Source organism: Varanus komodoensis, unplaced genomic scaffold (assembly GCF_004798865.1).
Source record: "Varanus komodoensis strain SLA01 unplaced genomic scaffold, ASM479886v1 scaffold22, whole genome shotgun sequence".
NCBI lineage: Eukaryota > Metazoa > Chordata > Lepidosauria > Squamata > Varanidae > Varanus > Varanus komodoensis.
The window spans coordinates 33,382-51,932 of record NW_025335606.1 but is presented as its reverse complement, the minus strand read 5'-3'; the positions used below and the strand labels follow the sequence as shown (position 1 = coordinate 51,932).

Sequence of the window (18,551 nt, the reverse complement as noted above, 5' to 3'; positions counted from 1 at the left end):
CATCTGAGTGGCAGGTGCAGCTTCCCAGGTATCTTCTGGGTCCTGGGCAGGTGAGGGCCGAATAGGCGTTCCTCCATGCTGTCCGACAGGTCCATTCCCCGGTTTCCCTGGCTAAGACGGCTGTGTGTGTATATTCGGTGTGCACACGTCACTGATGCGCCCTCTTAGGTGATCCAGGTCCAAAGGGATGGGGAGCGGGGTGGTCCTTCAAGCGACCATGCAGCCGAGCACCCCACTGACAGGAGCTGGGGTGTCACAGCTTGGCCTCTGAGGTCCCCCCGGCCTCCATCGCCGCCCGAGAGTGATTGTGAAGGTTGATCAGGACACTATAGATAAAGATTCTAGCAAGGCTTCCCAGTGTCGGCGCAACGACTGGCACCCACCACCAGTGACTTCCTGCTCTGCAAGAAAAGGCGACAGTGGTTTCCGCTGCTTGTGGGGAGCACCTGGGGGAGGATGACGGGGCGCAGGTGCTGGCACCCTCTGAGTCCCACTAGACCCAGAGGCCAGGCTGGAAGGCCACGCAGCCCAGCCCCCCTGCAGGTCGCAGCCAGCACCTCTGGGGGGGCTCCGGGGGGAGAGGCTCGCTCTAGCCAGCCGTTTCTTTTGACTCGGGAGACACTACCCGAAATCCCCTCGAACCTTTGCCTGGCACCTCCTGGGAAGGCATCCTGCTTCCTCACCTGCCGCCACGGATGAGCCACTGGGATGCCCGCCCCCCCCCCCCAAGCCCACCTCCTCCCTGATATCCGTGGTGGCCCAGACCGAGCACGGCGTTGCCTCTGGAGCGGCCTGGCTCATTGGCCTTGAGTCGCCTCCCACACTGACCCCACGTTCCTCCCCTTCAGCAGCCCAGCGACCGGAGCCACGTGGCTCCTCGTGCCACCCATCAGGTGGAGACCCCCGTGCTGAGAGCAGCACGCGAGGGCGGAAGGCATCGCGGAATATGCGAGCTGCCCAGGCCACCCCGGAGGAAGGCGTTCCCAGGACGGGGTGTGAGGGAGCATGTCACTTCAGATGCCTGCGTCCGAGGGCATCTTACGCCTGCGTATGTGTGATGGTGGATAAACGGAGAGGAAATGGGTGCTCAAGGGTCCGCTGTTCAGTCAACGCTGTCCTCGGTCTTCGCCGTCCCTCCCCATCTGAAGGCCGGCCGCTGACGCCATTAAACGCCCTGCGTGAGGAGGTGCAGGCGTTCTCCCGGCCAATTTGCACCTGCAGATTTCGACTTCTTGTTACGGCGATCAGGTCAGGTAGGGGCCACAGGTGAACCACTGACTTTCCACAGAGCAGTCGTATCAAGGTCAAGATGCCCATTTTCCATAAGCAGCTCCTTCCCAGTAATTCTGCCTGCTCGCTACATTTTTCTTTTCAAATGGGAAAACTGCAGGTCAAGATGGTTCGACATGCATCCACTTAAACCCTGATAAAGGTGATTAAAATAAAGTAAAATATGCTATCCCGCTAAACCCTGCAATTTCATTTAGGATCATGCAGGAGGCTCAGACTGAGCTTTGCATCGGAAAAAGTTGGATGTGAAACCAGTCTTGCTGCACGTGGCACTGAATTCTGCTGTGCGCAGCCCGCTTCCCCCACTGTTCTCAGAAGGCATGGAGTGTGTCCTAGGCTTTCTCTAAAGCATTGCTTTGGACCGGGCACAACCTACAGCGCTCGGGCTCAGCATCTGCCCACCTGCTCCACCAGGACGTTTTTTAAAAAATACCCTACGGACCCTTGCAGGCAGACCCAAAGCACCAGCCTTGTGGGCCTGGGACCTGGCAGGATCCCCCAAAGTCTCAAGCAGACCCTTGCATTAGCCCTGCTGGCCAGGCCTGGGAGACCAGGCAGCTGGGGCCTCGGAGCCGTGGCTGGGCTGCCCCCTCCCTGCCCCCCAGGGGTGCAAAGCCAGCTTGGATGCCAAGGTACGTTCGGGCACTCCAGCCAGGACTGCAACGGGGCCTGTCTCAAGGGGGGGGGGGTTGCAAACGAGGTGCTGCACCCACCTGAAGACGTCCACCCCCCATCCAGCGACGGCAGTGAAGATCCTCGGCAGCAGGTCCCGGGAAGGATTGATGGCGTAGCCGGTGGCCGTGCCCATGACATGCCGATCGCTGCCACCAGCAGCCCCGTGACGAAGGCCCCCGTGCCCAGAAGGGCAGCCGCGCTCCTCGCGCCGTCGGTGGCAAGGACGCCAATCGGGAGCACACTGGCCGCAACGAACGGCGGGGAGGAGAGGGGGGAGCGCGTGACCGTCGGGGCCCCCGGGGCTTCTCAGGAACAGGGACGGGAACTTGCGAAGGGACCGGCCCCCTATCCTGGCCCAGCCCTCCCCCAGTCGCACGCCTCATAACTGCTTGGGTGCCAAGGGCAAGGGATCGCTGAGGGATCGCGGATACCCTACCCATTCTAGTAAGCATGCTTTGATTGATTGATTGATTGATTGATTGATCGATCGATCGATCGATCGATTGGCCACCCATCAGCCTGTGCTGCCCATCATTGTTGGCAATGTTGAACTCTGGGTCTGAGGCAGCGGCAGGCGGCTTCCCATGGTCCTGAGACGTTTCTGGGCAGAAGCCCCCTCATGACCCCTTCACAGGGGGAACAGCACCACTCAGCAAGTTTCTAGCTCTGGTGGAGGGTCTGCCAGCATAGAGAGGGATGCGCAACCGACCCTGGGAGGCCAGGAAGGGGCGCGAAGGCATCCTGCCTCTTTCCAGCCCTTCCCTTGATAGCCGAGGGGCTGCCCACCCGTCCTCGCGCACTGACACGTACGGGGCTGCGTGAGTGGCAAAGATGCCCCCCGTGGCCGTCGGCCCAGTCGCTGTCAGGTTGCCCCCGTGTCATCCCGCAGAGCCTCTGGGATGGGAGGAAACGGGCACACGGAGCCCTTGGATACGGACCAGAGAGGCCCAGTGGAGGAGAGGAGACCGCAGACACGGACTGGAGCTTCTCAGCGAACCGGGACACATCCTGGAACCATCCTGCCCTCGGTGAACAGCGCCCTTGGCAGCGAGAAGCCCCCTTCGCTGCCAGCGGGAGCTTCCACTCCCCCCCCCCCCAGACGCTCCTGCATGGGCTTTGTAGTGCATGCCAGGAGAGAAGGTTACCCTGCTGCCGATGTGCACCAGGATCCTGGCCTGGGGGCCGCACCGTCGCACGCAGGGCAGCGGCCCTCCCCTGCTGCCCCCGGGGGCTTGCTCACGGGGGGAGCTGCCCTGAGGGGCGTGGCGGCACATCCTCCGCTCACGTGGCAGGGATTGGGGCCACGCAGCAGCCGTGGGAGCCCGCCTGGCCCCGTCCGTTCCCAGGAGGAGGCCTGGCCCGCCAGCAGGACCTTCCGCCCTTTACGTGGGCACGGGGGCAGCTCCTGGCAGAGGAGTGAGTGACGACGGGGCCATACTGGCTGCGGCCCCTTCGCACGGAGAGAAAAAGTCCGTGCTCAGCCGTAGCTCCTGCCTGTGTGCGTTCAGGGAAGCTTCTTTCCGTAGCCGGCTTCACGCAGCCGGGGAAGGAAGGGGGGCCCGGAGGCTCCTCCCCCCGCCCTGCGCTTGCCGGTCACAGCCGCCCCGTCCTCGGTGACCCACACCAGGCGCAGGTCATCCTGTCGTCCGGACATGGCACGATGGGCCACCGGGCCGGCTTCCTGCCCTGCAGCCCCAGCCCTGTGATGAAAGCCAGAAACACACGGCGTGACAAAGGTACAGGAAACGTGTGCCAGGCCCAAGCCCAAGCTGCAAAACGCCGGCCAGCCCCGCAGGCTCTTCTGCAAGCCAGACATCGCGTCCAGCCAAGGAGAGAGAAGGACGCATTTGTGGGCACCGGGGGAAATCCTCCATCAGGCTCCTGATGCCACTGGAAAAAGGTCGGCAGTGCAATACCAGTATTAAAACAGGAATCTCGCAGCGGGACTCGTGAGCGTGCATGGATGCGAAAAAATTGAGAAACGTCTTTGAGGAGCAGGGCCGGGTTTCCAAGAAAACATTCTTGGGCCCTGAGCCTTTTCTGTGAACGGGTAATTTTCCCTCTCGCCCTCTTCTTGCAGGACTTCGGGAGGGGGCGAAGCCTTGGGGAGAGTCAACATACAAAAACAGCAGAGGAAGCCGTGAAGGATCCCAGGAACTGGCCGATCACGTGGCGCCAGGGGAGCCTTCCAGTGACGCGGTTGGCGAACGTGATGGATGCCTTCATGTGGGCCCCTTCCGTCAGCAGCAGCCGGAAATCGGCATGACAAGAGGTGGGGCAGGTCTAATTGTAGTGTAAAAAGCAGCAGCAGCAAAAATAATATTTGACATCACCTCTCCACCTCTACCTGCACCTCACCAATTTTTACTAGGGGCATTTGATATGGAGATACAATTAAAGTGCAACAACGAGCATCCTCTAAACATTCCTCAACAGAGGAAATGGGAAATGGCTCTGCGACGGCGTAGCAAAGGAAGCGTGTGCCCCCTCCCTCTCTGCATCACAGGCCGGCTGCAGCAGTGGCAAGCGGCTCCCTACCTGCCCGGGGAGGTGAGCGGCTCCCTGCACTCGGGAGCCGAGCATCGGTGGCTCTCGAGGCTGCGTCGGCTCCAGCCACGCCCTGGTGCCGCCCTCACCTGAGACTCCGCCAGCAGCATGGATGCCCAGCATGACTCTGAATCCGAAGCCAAGGCTGATGCTCAGGTACTCCCCGAAGTTCTTCTTTCCCAGCACCGCCTGGGCCACGCTGCCCAAGCCGAGAAGCTGCCAGGAGGAGCAGTGGCTGTCAGCACACCCTTCGTGTTGGCAGGTGAAGGAGGCGCTGGCCCAGCAGCCGGGGAGGCTGGTGAAGGTGGCCAGAAGGCGACAGTGGGAGGAGGGCAGAGAAAGACCTGCTCAGGAGAAGCCGAGGCCCCAGGCAGGCGCTGGGGTCAGGCTGGCCCCTCCCAGAGTTTTACTGAATGGCACGGACACCTTCCCTGTGCTCTCCTTCCGCTTGCACAGCTGCTCTGTGGGCGTGAAAGGAGCCCCTCTGTCAGTGGCAGAACAAACTCTTTCCGTGCACGGGGTCCCGGCTGAAATCCTGCGCATCTCCAGGGGAAGGTTGTCCACCGGGGCTGCAAAGTGACTGGCTCAAGGCCTTGGAGAGGTTTTGCCAGTCAGAGGAGTTCCGCCTGGACCGGCCGGCAAATGGCCCCATTGCTCAAGCTTGGATGGGCGCAGCATCTTCAGCCTCACCTGTGGCATCCCCTTCTCCGCTCTCGCCTTCTTTCCCAACGAGAAGGTCCCAGCCTTTTCCCTCTACATAGCACAGAGCTCCTGTCCCGTGTCCCCTTCTGGGAACGACAAGAGAAATGCCCATCCCAGCCCAGCATTCCCAGCATGGGACCTGCGATGGACCACGTGAGACCCTCAGCTGTGTCTTTTCTCTGGGGGGGGGGGGGAGCGGATGCTGTTTTGCGTCCGCTGCCCCGCTTCCCCCGGTGAAGTGGGACCTCAATGCCACTGCGAAAGGCCCCTGGAGCCGAAGGGCTACGCATGGCCTTCCAAGCACAGCCGACTGTTTCCGATGTGGCCACGGGCCCACACAGCCACGTAGCCTCCCGCCCCTGGCACGCCCACACAGCAGGCCGCGGCCTCCTCACCATCAGCAGGAACGCCGCCAGGACCTCCGCCAGGGCCTGCCGCACCATCCCGTCCCAGATCGTCACCAGGCTGAGCGCTCTGTCCAGCATCTGGGTGCCAGGCATCCTGGAGAGTCAGTCCCTGTCGGACAGGCAGGGATGCCGCCAAGGGTCGAGTCCGTGCATGCTGTGCCACAGGCACCTCGCTGTACGTCGCCTCCACCTTGTCCGTATATGACAGTCTGGTTAAAGGCTAAATGGACAATTAAACGGTGGAGGGCTGTGCGAGGCTGTGCTCTCTCTCCACCCCTCCTCCTTCCTTCCTTCCTTCCTTCCTTCCTATCCTCTGCCCCATGAGCCACTGAGCAATTCACAAGCAAATCCTCGGAGCATCAGCCCTGCTTGGGAGAGAAGATGACCCGCCTCAGGGGGAGCCTGCAAGCTCCGAAATCCGATCCGGCACATGAGGGGTGACAGGACGGCGCATTGAATTCGGAGGGGATTCGGAGGTCATGCCAAAGGCAGCCGCTCGAATGGAAGTGCTTGAAGCGCCTGCAGGAGCTCACTCCAGAGCTGAGGACACGGAGAGATCGTGCCACATATCATTGCGGCAGGACGATTTGCGAGGCCCCTTCCCAGCAGTGAGGCCGATCCCAGCCATTGCTGGACGGGGACACAAATCACGCCATCGGGCAGCGGTGCCCAAGCGAGCCATTTGCAGAAAAATAAACGAGGGAGCGCGATTGTTTTCCCTGGAACGGGCCCACATTCCCCGAATCCTGCAGAAATGACTCTCCGTTTTCTTCTGATACAGCAGATACTTCTATTGTGCTGCGGTTTATGCAATGAGTTACATAGATAGAATCACATAATAGTTACTGGTGACTACCCCGTATATATATTTCTCTTTCATAATACGGTAATAGTGGCATTAAAACAGCGACAAAAACAGCCTTGAAGATAATAAAGGAGCTGCAGACCAGCGTGTGCTGCTTGCGTTCCTCTTGGCTCAACTGCTCAGCCTTTCGGGAAGGAGCTCCGAGGGAAGATACGGCAGCAGTTTTCAATAACCTAGTCTGAAAAACGCTTGCGCGATGCAGCACCGGAAAATGCTGCCTCGGAGAGGCTGTGGCTGAACACATCCTTTTGGATTCCTGGGAAAAGGAGCAGGAAGGGCGCTCCTGAGGCCTCTCTTGGCCCTGACCTGCGTCTCTGCACTCCCATCATTTCCGAGGCGCCCTTCGTATGCGACAGCAGCTGCGTCATGTGTGAATGCGGCATCTGCAGTGCAGAAGGAGGGAGAGGGACAGGCGGCCTCCCATTCAGACAGGACTTCTGGGCAGAGAAGAAAGAGGTTGCTTGTGAAAGCACCAGGCAGTTGGGCATCACGTGCACCTCCGGTGCTGAACCTGAAGCCTGCAGCCCGAACCGGGATCACCTGCCGCTCCCTTTCAGCCTTCCCAGTTCCTCAGGCAACCAAGGTGCAGCCTCCAATCCACCACTCAAAAACCATTTGTGCTTTCTCAGCCACGTGCGCATTTCCCCCAGTCCTGAAAGGACGAGGTGTCCCCCCTAAAGCTTCGCAAGGTAGAAACTGCGGGTCCCTCAGACAAGCACCTGCCTTTGTGAAAGCGCCAGGAAATGAATTACCTGGGGCCGGAAAAGCAGGACCAAAGCGCACCAGTGACTCGCTCACGGAGGACGGATCCTGCCCTCCTCAAAGGGAAACCAGGGGGGGAGACCAGAGGCACCTTTGCTTCTTCCTGAGCTTGTGAAGATCCAGGGAGTCTCCCAGCGGGGGGGGGCCTTTGAAGCCCTGGGGGGAGCCCTCCCCGGTTGGAGGGGTGGCTTTCTGGGCTCCTTGACTGCGTGCCAGTGAGGAGTGGATGGGGCCCTGCATCCACGGAGCATCCAGACTGATGCCTGCGAGAGAGACTCGCTGGTTGCGCAGCATGGTGCAAGCCTTCGCCTGGCGCGGGCGAACAAGCACGGAGAAAAAGGAGGATCCTGTCGCTTTTCGGGGCGCTCCTCACCAACTCCTCTGAAGGTGCACAGTGCGCCTCCCTGGCCCTGGTCCTGCCCTGCAGAAACAGCCTGCGCGAGCCCAGCAGGGACCACAATGCGCGTGACGTGACGGGAGCCGGTGCCGGCCACCCTTCCCCCGCCGACGCCGTTCCCACTCCCAACTGCCCAGCACCGTCCCAACTGCCGACTGCGCTGCCTCCGCCACGTTCCAGGCGGAAGCCGGCTGCTCGCCCTGCCCTGCCTTCACCAGCCCGGAGCCCCATCCCGGGGTCAGAGCGGATTTCAGCCCTCGTGCGTGGAGAAGCTGCGGCATGCCTGGAGTTGAAGGGCTGGGATTCATCCCTGGAGTGCCCAAACCCAAAGCTCTCTGGGCAGTTTGCAAAGAGCGAAACAGGAAAATGCAACATAATGAAATATGGAAGTCGAACAGAATTACACCAGAACGAAAGCACCTGTGGCAAAAGATCCACACACTGCAGGAGCAGCTTTAAGAACAAATTTGATGGGTTCTTAAACAAATTTGAGAATAAAAACCCTAAGGAAATGGAAAGCTCTTGATGTTTTGGGGCCCAAAAAACCACAATCCAGGTAACATTTTCAGTGTGTTTTCCCTGGGCAGCCACAGACCGCGCTGCCTCAGGGGTGGCTGAGCAGCTGGCCATTTTCCAGTCCCAAACCGCTTTCCTTCACAACCCTCAACTCATCCAGGCTCCCTGGAGATGCGAAAATGTGTGTCCATGTGTGCACACATACAGACTGGACCCCAGACCTTCAGGTTGTGAGGAACTAAGTCCAAGAAGATTTTCTAAGGCTGTAGGAGATCAGCTGTGATTGGTAGGAAAAAAGCATGTAATCTGATGAATTTTCGGCCATGTTACTGCACATTTGCAGTTCAGCAGGATGCGACACCCCCCAAATCAGGCATTTCTTCATCTAATCGTGTCTTCAGTGTATCCTGACAGATATGTTGACCAAAGTGCCCGTCTCCTGCTGGACGTGTGCCCAGAAGGCACAACACGTAAAGGTTTTCTTTGAGAGGATTGTCGAGAATAATCATCTACCAGCGAGTCGTTCCAGATGACGCACCTGAGCAGTCTGCAGGTGGCCCCTTTACACACTGACCGTTAGAGGGTTGCACATAAGACAGACAGCCAACCCTTTCCACTAGGTTGCAGAAGTGAAACGTTGCACTGGCGCGATCTTTCCCACTTGCACACCGAAGAGGAGGTGCGTGTGGAGGGCTGGGGCGAATCGCCCTTTGGTTGCACTTCTGTTGTCTGTCAAGGGCCAGCTTGCTGTTTCTGGACGGTGACTGGTCAGAGGCAGCCGAATTTCAGGGATGCGCACAGCAGATTTCTAGAAAAGGGGGGTTTTCTTAGACCTGGGCGTGTGTCACGGATTGTGTGGTTCAACCAGTGCAAGTTCTGTCCATTGATCTGAGCAGCAGACAGATCCTGGCAGCAGTCTGGTGGACTCTGGTGATGAGCAAACCAATGACTATAAAATGATGCAGGGAAGGCATGCAGCCATTCGCAAAGCTAGACACTGCTGGCTAGAGGAAGCTTTACTGTTGGAGAGCAGCATGTGCTTTTCCCGGGACTGCAGCTGAGCGGTTCAGGCAGTGTCTCAATGCAGGCCGGTCGACACAGGACTGATAGCAGCCGGGACCAAAGAGCAAGGGACACGTCCCTCCGCATCTCCGGAGGACCCCCCACCCCCCCCCCACCCCTGGGGGACCTCCCCCCCCCCCCCCTTTGGAGTATCTTTCACATTTGCACAGGGAGGAGTCGTGCCATCGCAGTGACACCTCCGCAGCCTGTTTAAAATGCTTGCTGTTTTAATAACCCTCCAATGGACAGCACTGAAAAGGAAAAAGCGAGGACTGCCTGGCGCACCTGCCTGGAAAGTGTCGTTGGCAGCCGTGTTATTCTCAAGAGTCGGACTCGGAAAAGATGACCTTCCCCGTTGTGTGATTGTGGGCCATGCACAGCAGCACTCGGGCCTTTTGGTGTGCGGACACGTCCAGCTCTACACCTCAGGGATGCGCCTGCACTCACACACACAACCGCAACGCGGTTGCACTTCCCACCCAATGGGCTTCTGTCCGTTCAAAGCGATGCAAACCTAAATATGTGTGTAAAATCCCCGAGAGCCCCAGCAGGGGGCAGTGCAACCCCAGAAGCGCAGGCCTTCTCTGCATGGCCAGGGCTTCAGAACGCCTGGGGGAACCTGGGCTTTGTGGTGGAGATTACGCTGCAATTTAATTTTTATTTATTTAATTTTTTTAAAAAGACCGGCGGGCATTGTGGTGCTTGTCTGCAAACCGCACAAGGCTGTGCGTTGTGTCCGCTGCAAGCACAACCGGGGCCTGTGGTCCCATGAGGCAGGGTGCATCCCACGCCTCACATGGCAGACCCCCCCACACCAAGCAGCTTGCTTGCCCCCCACTGGGAGCCCAGGAGGCCCCTGGCTTCGAGGCCTCCTCCAAGCGAGGCCCCGGGGCAGGCGGGGAGTCCGAAGAGGCCTCTGGGGCACGTGCCCCAGCCGGGAACCGGCAGCACAGCGAGGGACCGGGGCAGCAGTGGGGGGGGCACATCTGTACCCCCAAGCAGGACCCTCCAGGGAAGGAAGAGAAGGGTTTTGGGGGCGCAGTGGGGGGCGCTCTGCTGAATGGTCAGGCCAGCTTAGGAGCTTTATGACATCTTCAGTATTCACTTTTTATTCGTTTTATTCCTGTACTGCCCAGTAGCCAAGGCTCCCTGGGCGCTTTACAACGCAAGAATACAGCAGTTGGTTGGTGGAAGTTTTTATATGCTGCCCAGTCATGATAAAATCGACTGCCGCGCGAGCAGCACCCCTCTTCCCCGCCGCGTGACGCAGCCTTGGCCTGCAATGCCCGCCCACCTCCAGCAGCACGCCACTCCATCGCGCTGGAGGAAAGAACCGCCGCATGTGCAAGCAGATGCAAGCAGACGCGCGCTCCCACGACGTCGACGGAAGCCAGCTCCAGAGGCCAGCGCAGGCGCACGCGGCGCCAGAGCGTGCTGCCCGCCGGCCCAGGTGATCGGGCGCGCGCGGTGCACAACGGGGGGGGACTCGGAGGCGCCCTGCGGACACAAAGCAGCGGCCGGGGCCAGCGGCCGAACGGTGGTGGCCGAAGGGGGTTGCCACCGTTTGGGTGCCGTTCGGGGAACGAGAGGGGGGCTGGGCTGGCCGAGGACTCTTGTTGAAATAGGCTTGCCTACCGATGAATCTTAGGGAAGGGGAAGGATTTTTTTTCCCCCTTTCTTTTTTTCTTTTTATCATTCTTTTTTTTTCTCTCTCTCTTTCGACCTGCTTTATAATTTTAACCTGCTTTAATCAGTGCTTTGAGTCATCCCTGGCCATGTCGACGTTTATATATCCTGGGGAACACACAGGCGCTGCTATTGGCGTGGTCACGGGCAATGTTGGTTACAGCAATAGGGGCTTAACGTGTCCACGTAGAAGAAGGATGGACAGATGGCTAACACCTATCCCTCCTTCTGGTTCTGCCCCCAACCAGAGGGCCCCAGGTAGCCTTGTCAACCACCCCTCGGGCCTGACGGTGCTGCTGCTCAATGCCAGGTCGGTCAATAATAAATCTNGATGTAGCAATCCGGTCAAAACCGCCATGTATGATTCAGCTCCAAGTATGAATTGGAACTGGGTTGCCCCTCCTCTAATTCTGGGGGAAGCTCTCAAGAAGACACATGCCATTTCCATCAATCTCCCTTTCACAACCAACTCAAGCATAACAAGAAAACCCCAATGGAGCTATGTGTGTATGAGCTGCATGTGTATGCCTGTCTTATTGATCTGAGTAGCAGATGTACCCACAGAAATGGTGGGTAGGTTTCCACTGTTCAGCAATAGCAAGAGCTGTAATACATGGAACAATAATATCCATTCTGGTCTCTGAAGCATCGAAAACATTCACTCCACTTGGTGAGCACAGCATCTTCCAGAGTCTTGCCAGTTATACTGCATGATGGGTCTCCCTTTCTATTTCCCCTTCCTCCCTTTGAGTTCTCCCCAGTGCCATGCTGGTTCTGGGCTAAAGGGTAATAATCATGTACAAGGGGGAAGAGTGGCCCATCTGTTATTGATGAAGAAACAGTAAGTGAAGATACCCTGTTGTCTCCCGAGAGACCTCTGATTTGCATTCTCAACTTGCAATTGTCTTAACAAAGTCACAGTTACATCATGTGCAGCCAAGCTCTTTACATTTGCTGCATACTCTTAAATGTAATATGAAGTCTCCTCTTGCAAGGTCTCTCTTGCATGTGCTGATCTTATGGACTGATTCTGAGCCCAGGCAAAAAAGAATGGAATGGATCCAGAATTAGTCATAGTAAGAGTAGTTGTACTACTGGCAGAAAGCAGTAGAAACTTGAAACAAGTGCTGATGAAGGTACAAAATCAGAACTTCAGGTGAACCTGAAGAAAACAAAAATCATGAGTGGAGAAGAAATACAGAACTCTTAATGTTAACAATTAATAAATTGAAATTGTGGAAGATTTTGTATACTGTGGCTTAATCATCAATTGAAATTGAGACTTCAGCCAAGAAATTAGAAGGCAACTGAGACTCGGAAGGGCAGCCAGGAAGTAAACAGAAAAGAGCATGAAGTGTAAGGATGTTTCACGGGAGACCAAGGCCATGATAATCCGTACAAATGGATCACTAAGGATGGGTATGAATGTTGGACAATGAAGAAAGCAGGCCAGAAGAAAATTGATGCACCTGAAACAAGCTGTCGAAGAAGAGCTTTGGAAATCTCCTGGATGGAAAGAAACCTGAACAAGTGAGTCCTAGATCAAATCATGAGAAAACTTTCCCTGAAAGCAAAAGTGATGAAATTGAGGCTGTTGTACTTTGGGCAATGTGAAGGTAAGATTCACTGGAGAAGGCCACAGCCTTGCGCTCACAAGCACTGAGAGGGGCAGGACATCTTGGAGGGCTTTCATGCAGAGGGTTGCCATAAGTCAGATACACCTTGACAAGCATGTAACATAACGACATCCACTGAGATCTTAGATCCAGTCAAGTTCAATGGCTATTTTCCCAACTATTGCTGAATCTCAGGTCATGAGAAGGTAAAACTCCCTGGAAAAGACAATCATGCTAAAGAAAGTCACAAGCAGAAGAAGAAAATGAAGACCAAACAAGACATGGATTTACTCCATAAAGGAAGCCACAGCCTGGAATTTACAAGATCCAAAGAGGGCTGTCATGGAGAGGACTTTTTGGAGGGCTTTTTTCCATAGGATCATCATAAGTCAGAAACAATTTGATGGCACATAACAACATTGCAAGATTTGTATCTGCTTCAGAAGGTGGACTAAAGCTGATTCTTTCCCATTGTAATAAACAACATAGAGCTACTTTCTTTTGAAAGACAGTGTCGAACCAACCAAAGGTGGCTTCACGAGTATACTTTGCTTTTATAGCAAGTGTTCATCACACATAGAAGCAAATAGCTAATGTGGAATTATATGCTTCATTCTGATATCACACCTCTAGGTCACTGACTGTGAAAAGAAAAGGAGAGTTATGTTGGAGCATGATAGACTTGTTCTACACCGTAAGTTTCTATCTACAGATGCTGTGCAACATGCAAAATAGATGTAAAAAACACATTATCCCAAAAGAGATCCAAAGCATTCATAATATGATCATGCAGCACTATCTTAAAAGTAGCTCAGATACAGACATAAACCATGTGCCTTAGGCTAAAGATTCACAGGTCAGTTTGAAAACCGTTTATATAAGCCATGGGTGGGCAAAATATACCCTTCCAGATGTTGTTGGAATGAAGTCAATCATTCTTCAACCATTGGTTATGCCAGAGAAGGCTGATGGGAAATTGCAATGCAACATCTGGAAGTCCACAAGTTGCCAGCTGATGGTTGAAGTTTCTGTTGATCTGGGGATGACACACAATGTCTCTCCACAAGCAGAATTTGGCTCATAATCAAACTGTCCCAATTCATTTCCAACCATGCCAGCAACACTTGCACCACACAACACACCACAATAATTTGTCATCATCTGAACTGATGGGAAACACCTGAGAAATAACATTTACCTAAAGGTCACAATTCTAGCCTTACTCCCTCTCCTGATGAGCTTTTGGAAAGGGTTGTGGGTGGAATGCAGTCTCTGCATGGAAGCTTTCCAGATCAAAGATGAAAGCATAGAAACATAGAAACAGAGTGAGTCCGAAGGGGTCTCCCAGGCCATCTAGTCTGATCTCCAGCACCAGCCGGCTCCGCTCATGACATGCCCACCACGTGGACGTCCAGCCTATCCTTGAACACCCGCACCGATGGGGCCTCAACGACGACAATCTTTTAAAGGGAACCAGAAAAGCTGCTGCTGGCTTCAGATACCGAGATACTAATATGTTTGTGATCAGGTTCTGCAGGTGGACTTAATTGCCTGTGTTCAGCTCTGCCATGGTGACATTCACTGTGCTTGCTGAAGGTTACTGACAACTCTGAACATTTTGCAATAGCCAAGGCAATCCTGAGAGCACTGGCTTGTTCATTCATCATCCACAATGAACAAGGAGCATCAATTCTGTTGAGACTAACGCCAAAAATTGCAAAGACTTCCTGAGAAGGCCCATTGAAAACAATGGGAACTAAGTGAGTTGTAACTAATTCCAGCGGGACCTACATAAACTGCAACTTATGATTTCAATGGATCTATTCTAAGCATGACTAATTCTGGATGCAAATTAATTTATATTCGAGGCAACAATTCGACCACAGTTGTTGTGTTGCTTGTTGCATTTGTTGACTTATCATATGTTTGCACAGCAGTGAGGAGACTTCTGAATCAGCCATGATTGAGTGTCTGGTACAAGTTCAAGAAGTGAAAGGGATGGTTTAATTATGGAGATTTTGGTTTGAAGTCTTACTGAGTGTTGTGAAGAAAGAATCAGCTTTAAAGATGCACCTGAGTTCAGGGTCTACAGAGCTTTGTATTCCAAGTCTGAGGAAAGTCTACAGGAGAGATTGGTTCCTTCATAAGCAGCTCATGAGCTTCTCAGAGGCATATGGCTGAGCACCACTTGAAACAGTAGACTGGAGTACTCGAACCTTGAGGGCTGGAGCAGACATTGCTTTAAATGTTTATCTAACTCCATCTTCCTTTTTTTACTCTAGGGTAGGCACAGATGAGGACCTACTCTAGAATAAACATGAACGTGAGGAAAAGCCAGGGCTGCTAGGGACAGATTTAAAGTAATGCCTATTTTGGCTCAGAGTCTAATTGAGCCAGGTTTCCAGAGTAGCGATGTTGCTTTCGCACTCCTGCTGCTTGCTGAGTGCACCCCCTGCTACCTTCTCGACAGTACATCTCAAAATAAACAGATCATTACAGACAACAGAACATTTTTTCCAAAGTTCTCACTTCCAAAGGAAAGAGACATCTCAAAAGGCCATCTTGAACTTTGCACCTATCTTTTTACAGCTACCTGCACTTCTCCCTTGAGTGAGCTGCATTCTTCAGTCCACTGGACTATCATCTAGCCCTTCCCGGCCTCACTAGACTCTCTGGCCTTTTAGCCTGGCATTTCTTAATTGCATCTTCCCTTGCCCCTTTCTCACCCTGCCCAATGGCTTCTGCATTGGGACAGCACTGAAAAAGTTAATCTCCTCAACTTCTTCTGCAGTGAATTATTGGCCCCAGTCTCCTCTATGCCTGCTTGCTACAACCTAATACTAAGGTTAAGCCTCATGCTTTAAGGTTCACAAACCAGTAATACATGAAGTGCGCAATCCTGTGGCATCTTGGCTTCACCTGGTGGGGGCAGCATAGGATTCCCAGCTCTGAGATTCCGTGACCTTAGAGATGAGGCCCCGGAGGCTGGCCTGAAAGGAACTGCGGCCAGCTCCCCAAGGGCCGCAAATGCCTCTTGGAGGGACGAAGGGGGCATGCTCAGGGAGGAAAGGGTGCCTCACCTGGGGCACAGGGCATAGGCATGCTGTGGAGTCCAGAGCCTTCCAGGAATCAGGGGTGGGGACCATAGGACTGTACCCTAGTGATGCAAGTTGCATCCTGATTTACTCTGGGGGGCGGGGGGGACATTCAGAGGATCCTTTGTAAATGAACACAATATAGGATAGCTGGTAGCCAGTTTCTAATAGTTTTTATGCATTCTCTCTCTCTCCCTGGAAAAAGCATAGATTTTCTTGTGCTTTTAAACATTTTATCCAGAGGTGGGCAATTTGGGGGTGGGGGGAGTCAATTTTGAATTTGAACCCCTCTGGGGTGCCACTCTTGCTGCCAATACACACCACTGATTTTTGGCATTAAAACAATTCAGCACAGGACCACAGCAAGGGCCTTTTTTTTAAGGCCAAAGTTAAATTTAAAATTTGACTACAAGGCTAAATTTGACCCTTCATGGCTTGTTGCAATAATTTGGAGACAAGAAACTGCAAGCTGATTTGCTCTTGCAAACAATTTGGCTGTAGCAAATGGTGGCAGGGCCACAGTAAATGCTAGGAGGGCAACCCTTGCAGAACATGTTGCAGAAGTATCTAAAGCCTTAGTTTATTCCTTAATGTACTTTGCTATTTTCCCTCTTTCAACCTTCTATAGCATATGTAGGTTTGCTTCTCCATACCTTTGCTACTGAATAGTCAGCTATCAATAACTCGCCTACAAGCTCCGTGAGCTGAGTTTAAGAAAAGAAAATCAGTTTACCTAGAAAAGCCAGTTGTGGGCTCATTGAACTTGATATGCAATTGTTTCATATTATTGACTTCGGTCTTTTCATTTTTTCCAAATGATTCAAAAGGCGAACAGTTTTTCCCCCTTTTGGCATCTCAACATTTGAGCAACAAAAGGGCCTCCTGGAAAGAGCAGCATTGCGCACTTCCCATTTCAGGCTGCTTTGTGGTCGAACACAACGAATTGTGATTTTTCCTCCCGGTTAATCCAGTCTCCCTTATGGAGGATGAAATTATCATAATTTGTACTGGGGTGCAACACCATTGCCAGAAGATTGTGACAGCCAATGTGGTGTTTATCTTTAGACTAATTTGAATGTCCTGCCCATTACGATGGGAATTGATCAAAACCAGTGAAACTTGGAGATTTCACAGATGTAAATACATTGAATTATTCCCTAAGGCCAATACTATTTTGGAATCAAACTTAAACATATTTTGAGTATACCCATTGAAATCAATAGTGTTAGTCGTGGCTACATTATTTCCTACAGATGTCAGTGGGTCTTCTTTGACTCCAGATCCAACCCATTATGGGACAACCCCTCCGACTCAAGCATCCAGCATCTAATAACAGCAAGGCATTCAAGCTACCTGAGACCGTGATCTTCAGCAGCAGCTTGTGTGCAAATACAGGGGCTGCTGTGACATTCAGACAGCTGCACAAGCAGCTCTGCTCACATCCTGAAGTGGAAGTGCCTGCACCAGCTGCTACTCGCTCCCCATTCTCCTCACTTTCTATGCAGGCAACTGTTCATGCCAATGATTGCTTGATCCCTTCTGCCATCTAGTGACTAAGATTAATAAGACAGAAGACCATTTCAAGCGAGGTTGTTCGAAAATGAAAATAAAAGTGAAGCGGGTAACTTTGCTACGGGCCAAAGCAGAGGGGACAGCAGGAGAGTGTCAGCTGTGACTCAGAATCAGGTCACCATCCATCCCCTCAAAAAGTGAGAAGATCCTTAAAGTGCTGCAAGGGGGTGTGGCAGGAGGTGCTGAACCACCTGCGTTCCCCTCCTGCCCCCGCTCCAAAAACAATTTCTCCCAGCCCTTTGTTTCTTGGTGAGCTCCATCAAGAGAAGTAACCCCTGCAAGCAGAACACTGATGCAAGGGAAAACACAGATGGGGTGAAAGATTAGGCATGCATAGAAACAGAGAAACAGAGCGAGTCAGGAGGGGTCTCCTGGGTCATCTAGTCTGACCCCCGACTCTAGCAGGCTCCGCTCACAGCATACCCACCATGTGCATGTCCAGCCCATCCTTGAACAGGATACGCGCGTGCACACAAGCAATGAAGACAGCCTCAGGTGCATTATGCAACTTAACTCTCCTCCTTATTCCTGGTTCACCGCCACACAGCTCTTGAAACCCTAAAATATAGGGCAGGGTTGGGCAGAAGCTCAAACAGGCTCGCTGGATGATTTGCTGCATGGGTGTCTGATTTCCCATTTTTAACAAAAGCGACAACAAAATGAATCTCCCTTGCTCTGAAATATATGGCTGAAATAAAGAAACCTGGAGGAGGCAGGTAGCCCCAGGAGTGGATTTTTGGGGTAGAGGGACGGTGAGGTAGAGGGACAGTTCTGGTGCTCAAAAACAAAAATCCCTGAGCCCAGAATCTGTTGGTTCTATATGCATGCTTTTGCACCAGGATCTAGTTGGTGGGTTGCTTGGTTCTAGTAAACAAACAAAACCTATGACAAAGTAAATTCCAGAAACCCAAAGTCTGCCCACTTCTGGCATGGGGCATTTTCATACACAAGACCTAAATGGGGTCCAAGCTGCTCCTTCCACCATCTTCTAGTTTTACCAGTGAGTTATAGCCAGTGTTAGTCCTAGACAGAGAATACCATTGAAATTTAATTAGACTATTAGGGGATACAACTCAGTGTATGATATGCCCATCACCAATATAAATTGGAAAATGGAATAGTTATTTATTTGTTACATTTATAGTCACCCTCTTTCTTCTTGCAAGGAACCCAAGGCAGTTTTCACGGTCTTCCTGTTTCAACAACCCTACCTCCCTAGAGGTAAATCCAGTCTTGATCTTACTCAGATCAAATTGCATTCCATGGCAATTCCTCGTGGGAAGGTCAGCACTGGAGAAGGACCACATCTGCTTTCCTGGAATTGCTTTTGGGTGGAGGGGAATGGGGGTGTGGATCATA

General features: G+C 53.3%; 1 protein-coding gene across 1 annotated transcript; it reads right to left on the bottom strand.

Annotated features, from left to right (window-relative positions):
- Positions 1-253: 253 nt before the first annotated feature.
- On the bottom strand, positions 254-5,714 carry LOC123023905 (aquaporin-7-like). The gene is given in 7 exon segments (XM_044431042.1): positions 254-401; positions 2,004-2,100; positions 2,103-2,221; positions 2,758-2,840; positions 4,087-4,199; positions 4,602-4,728; positions 5,610-5,714. Coding segments are annotated over 7 exon segments (792 nt in total).
- Positions 5,715-18,551: the final 12,837 nt, after the last annotated feature.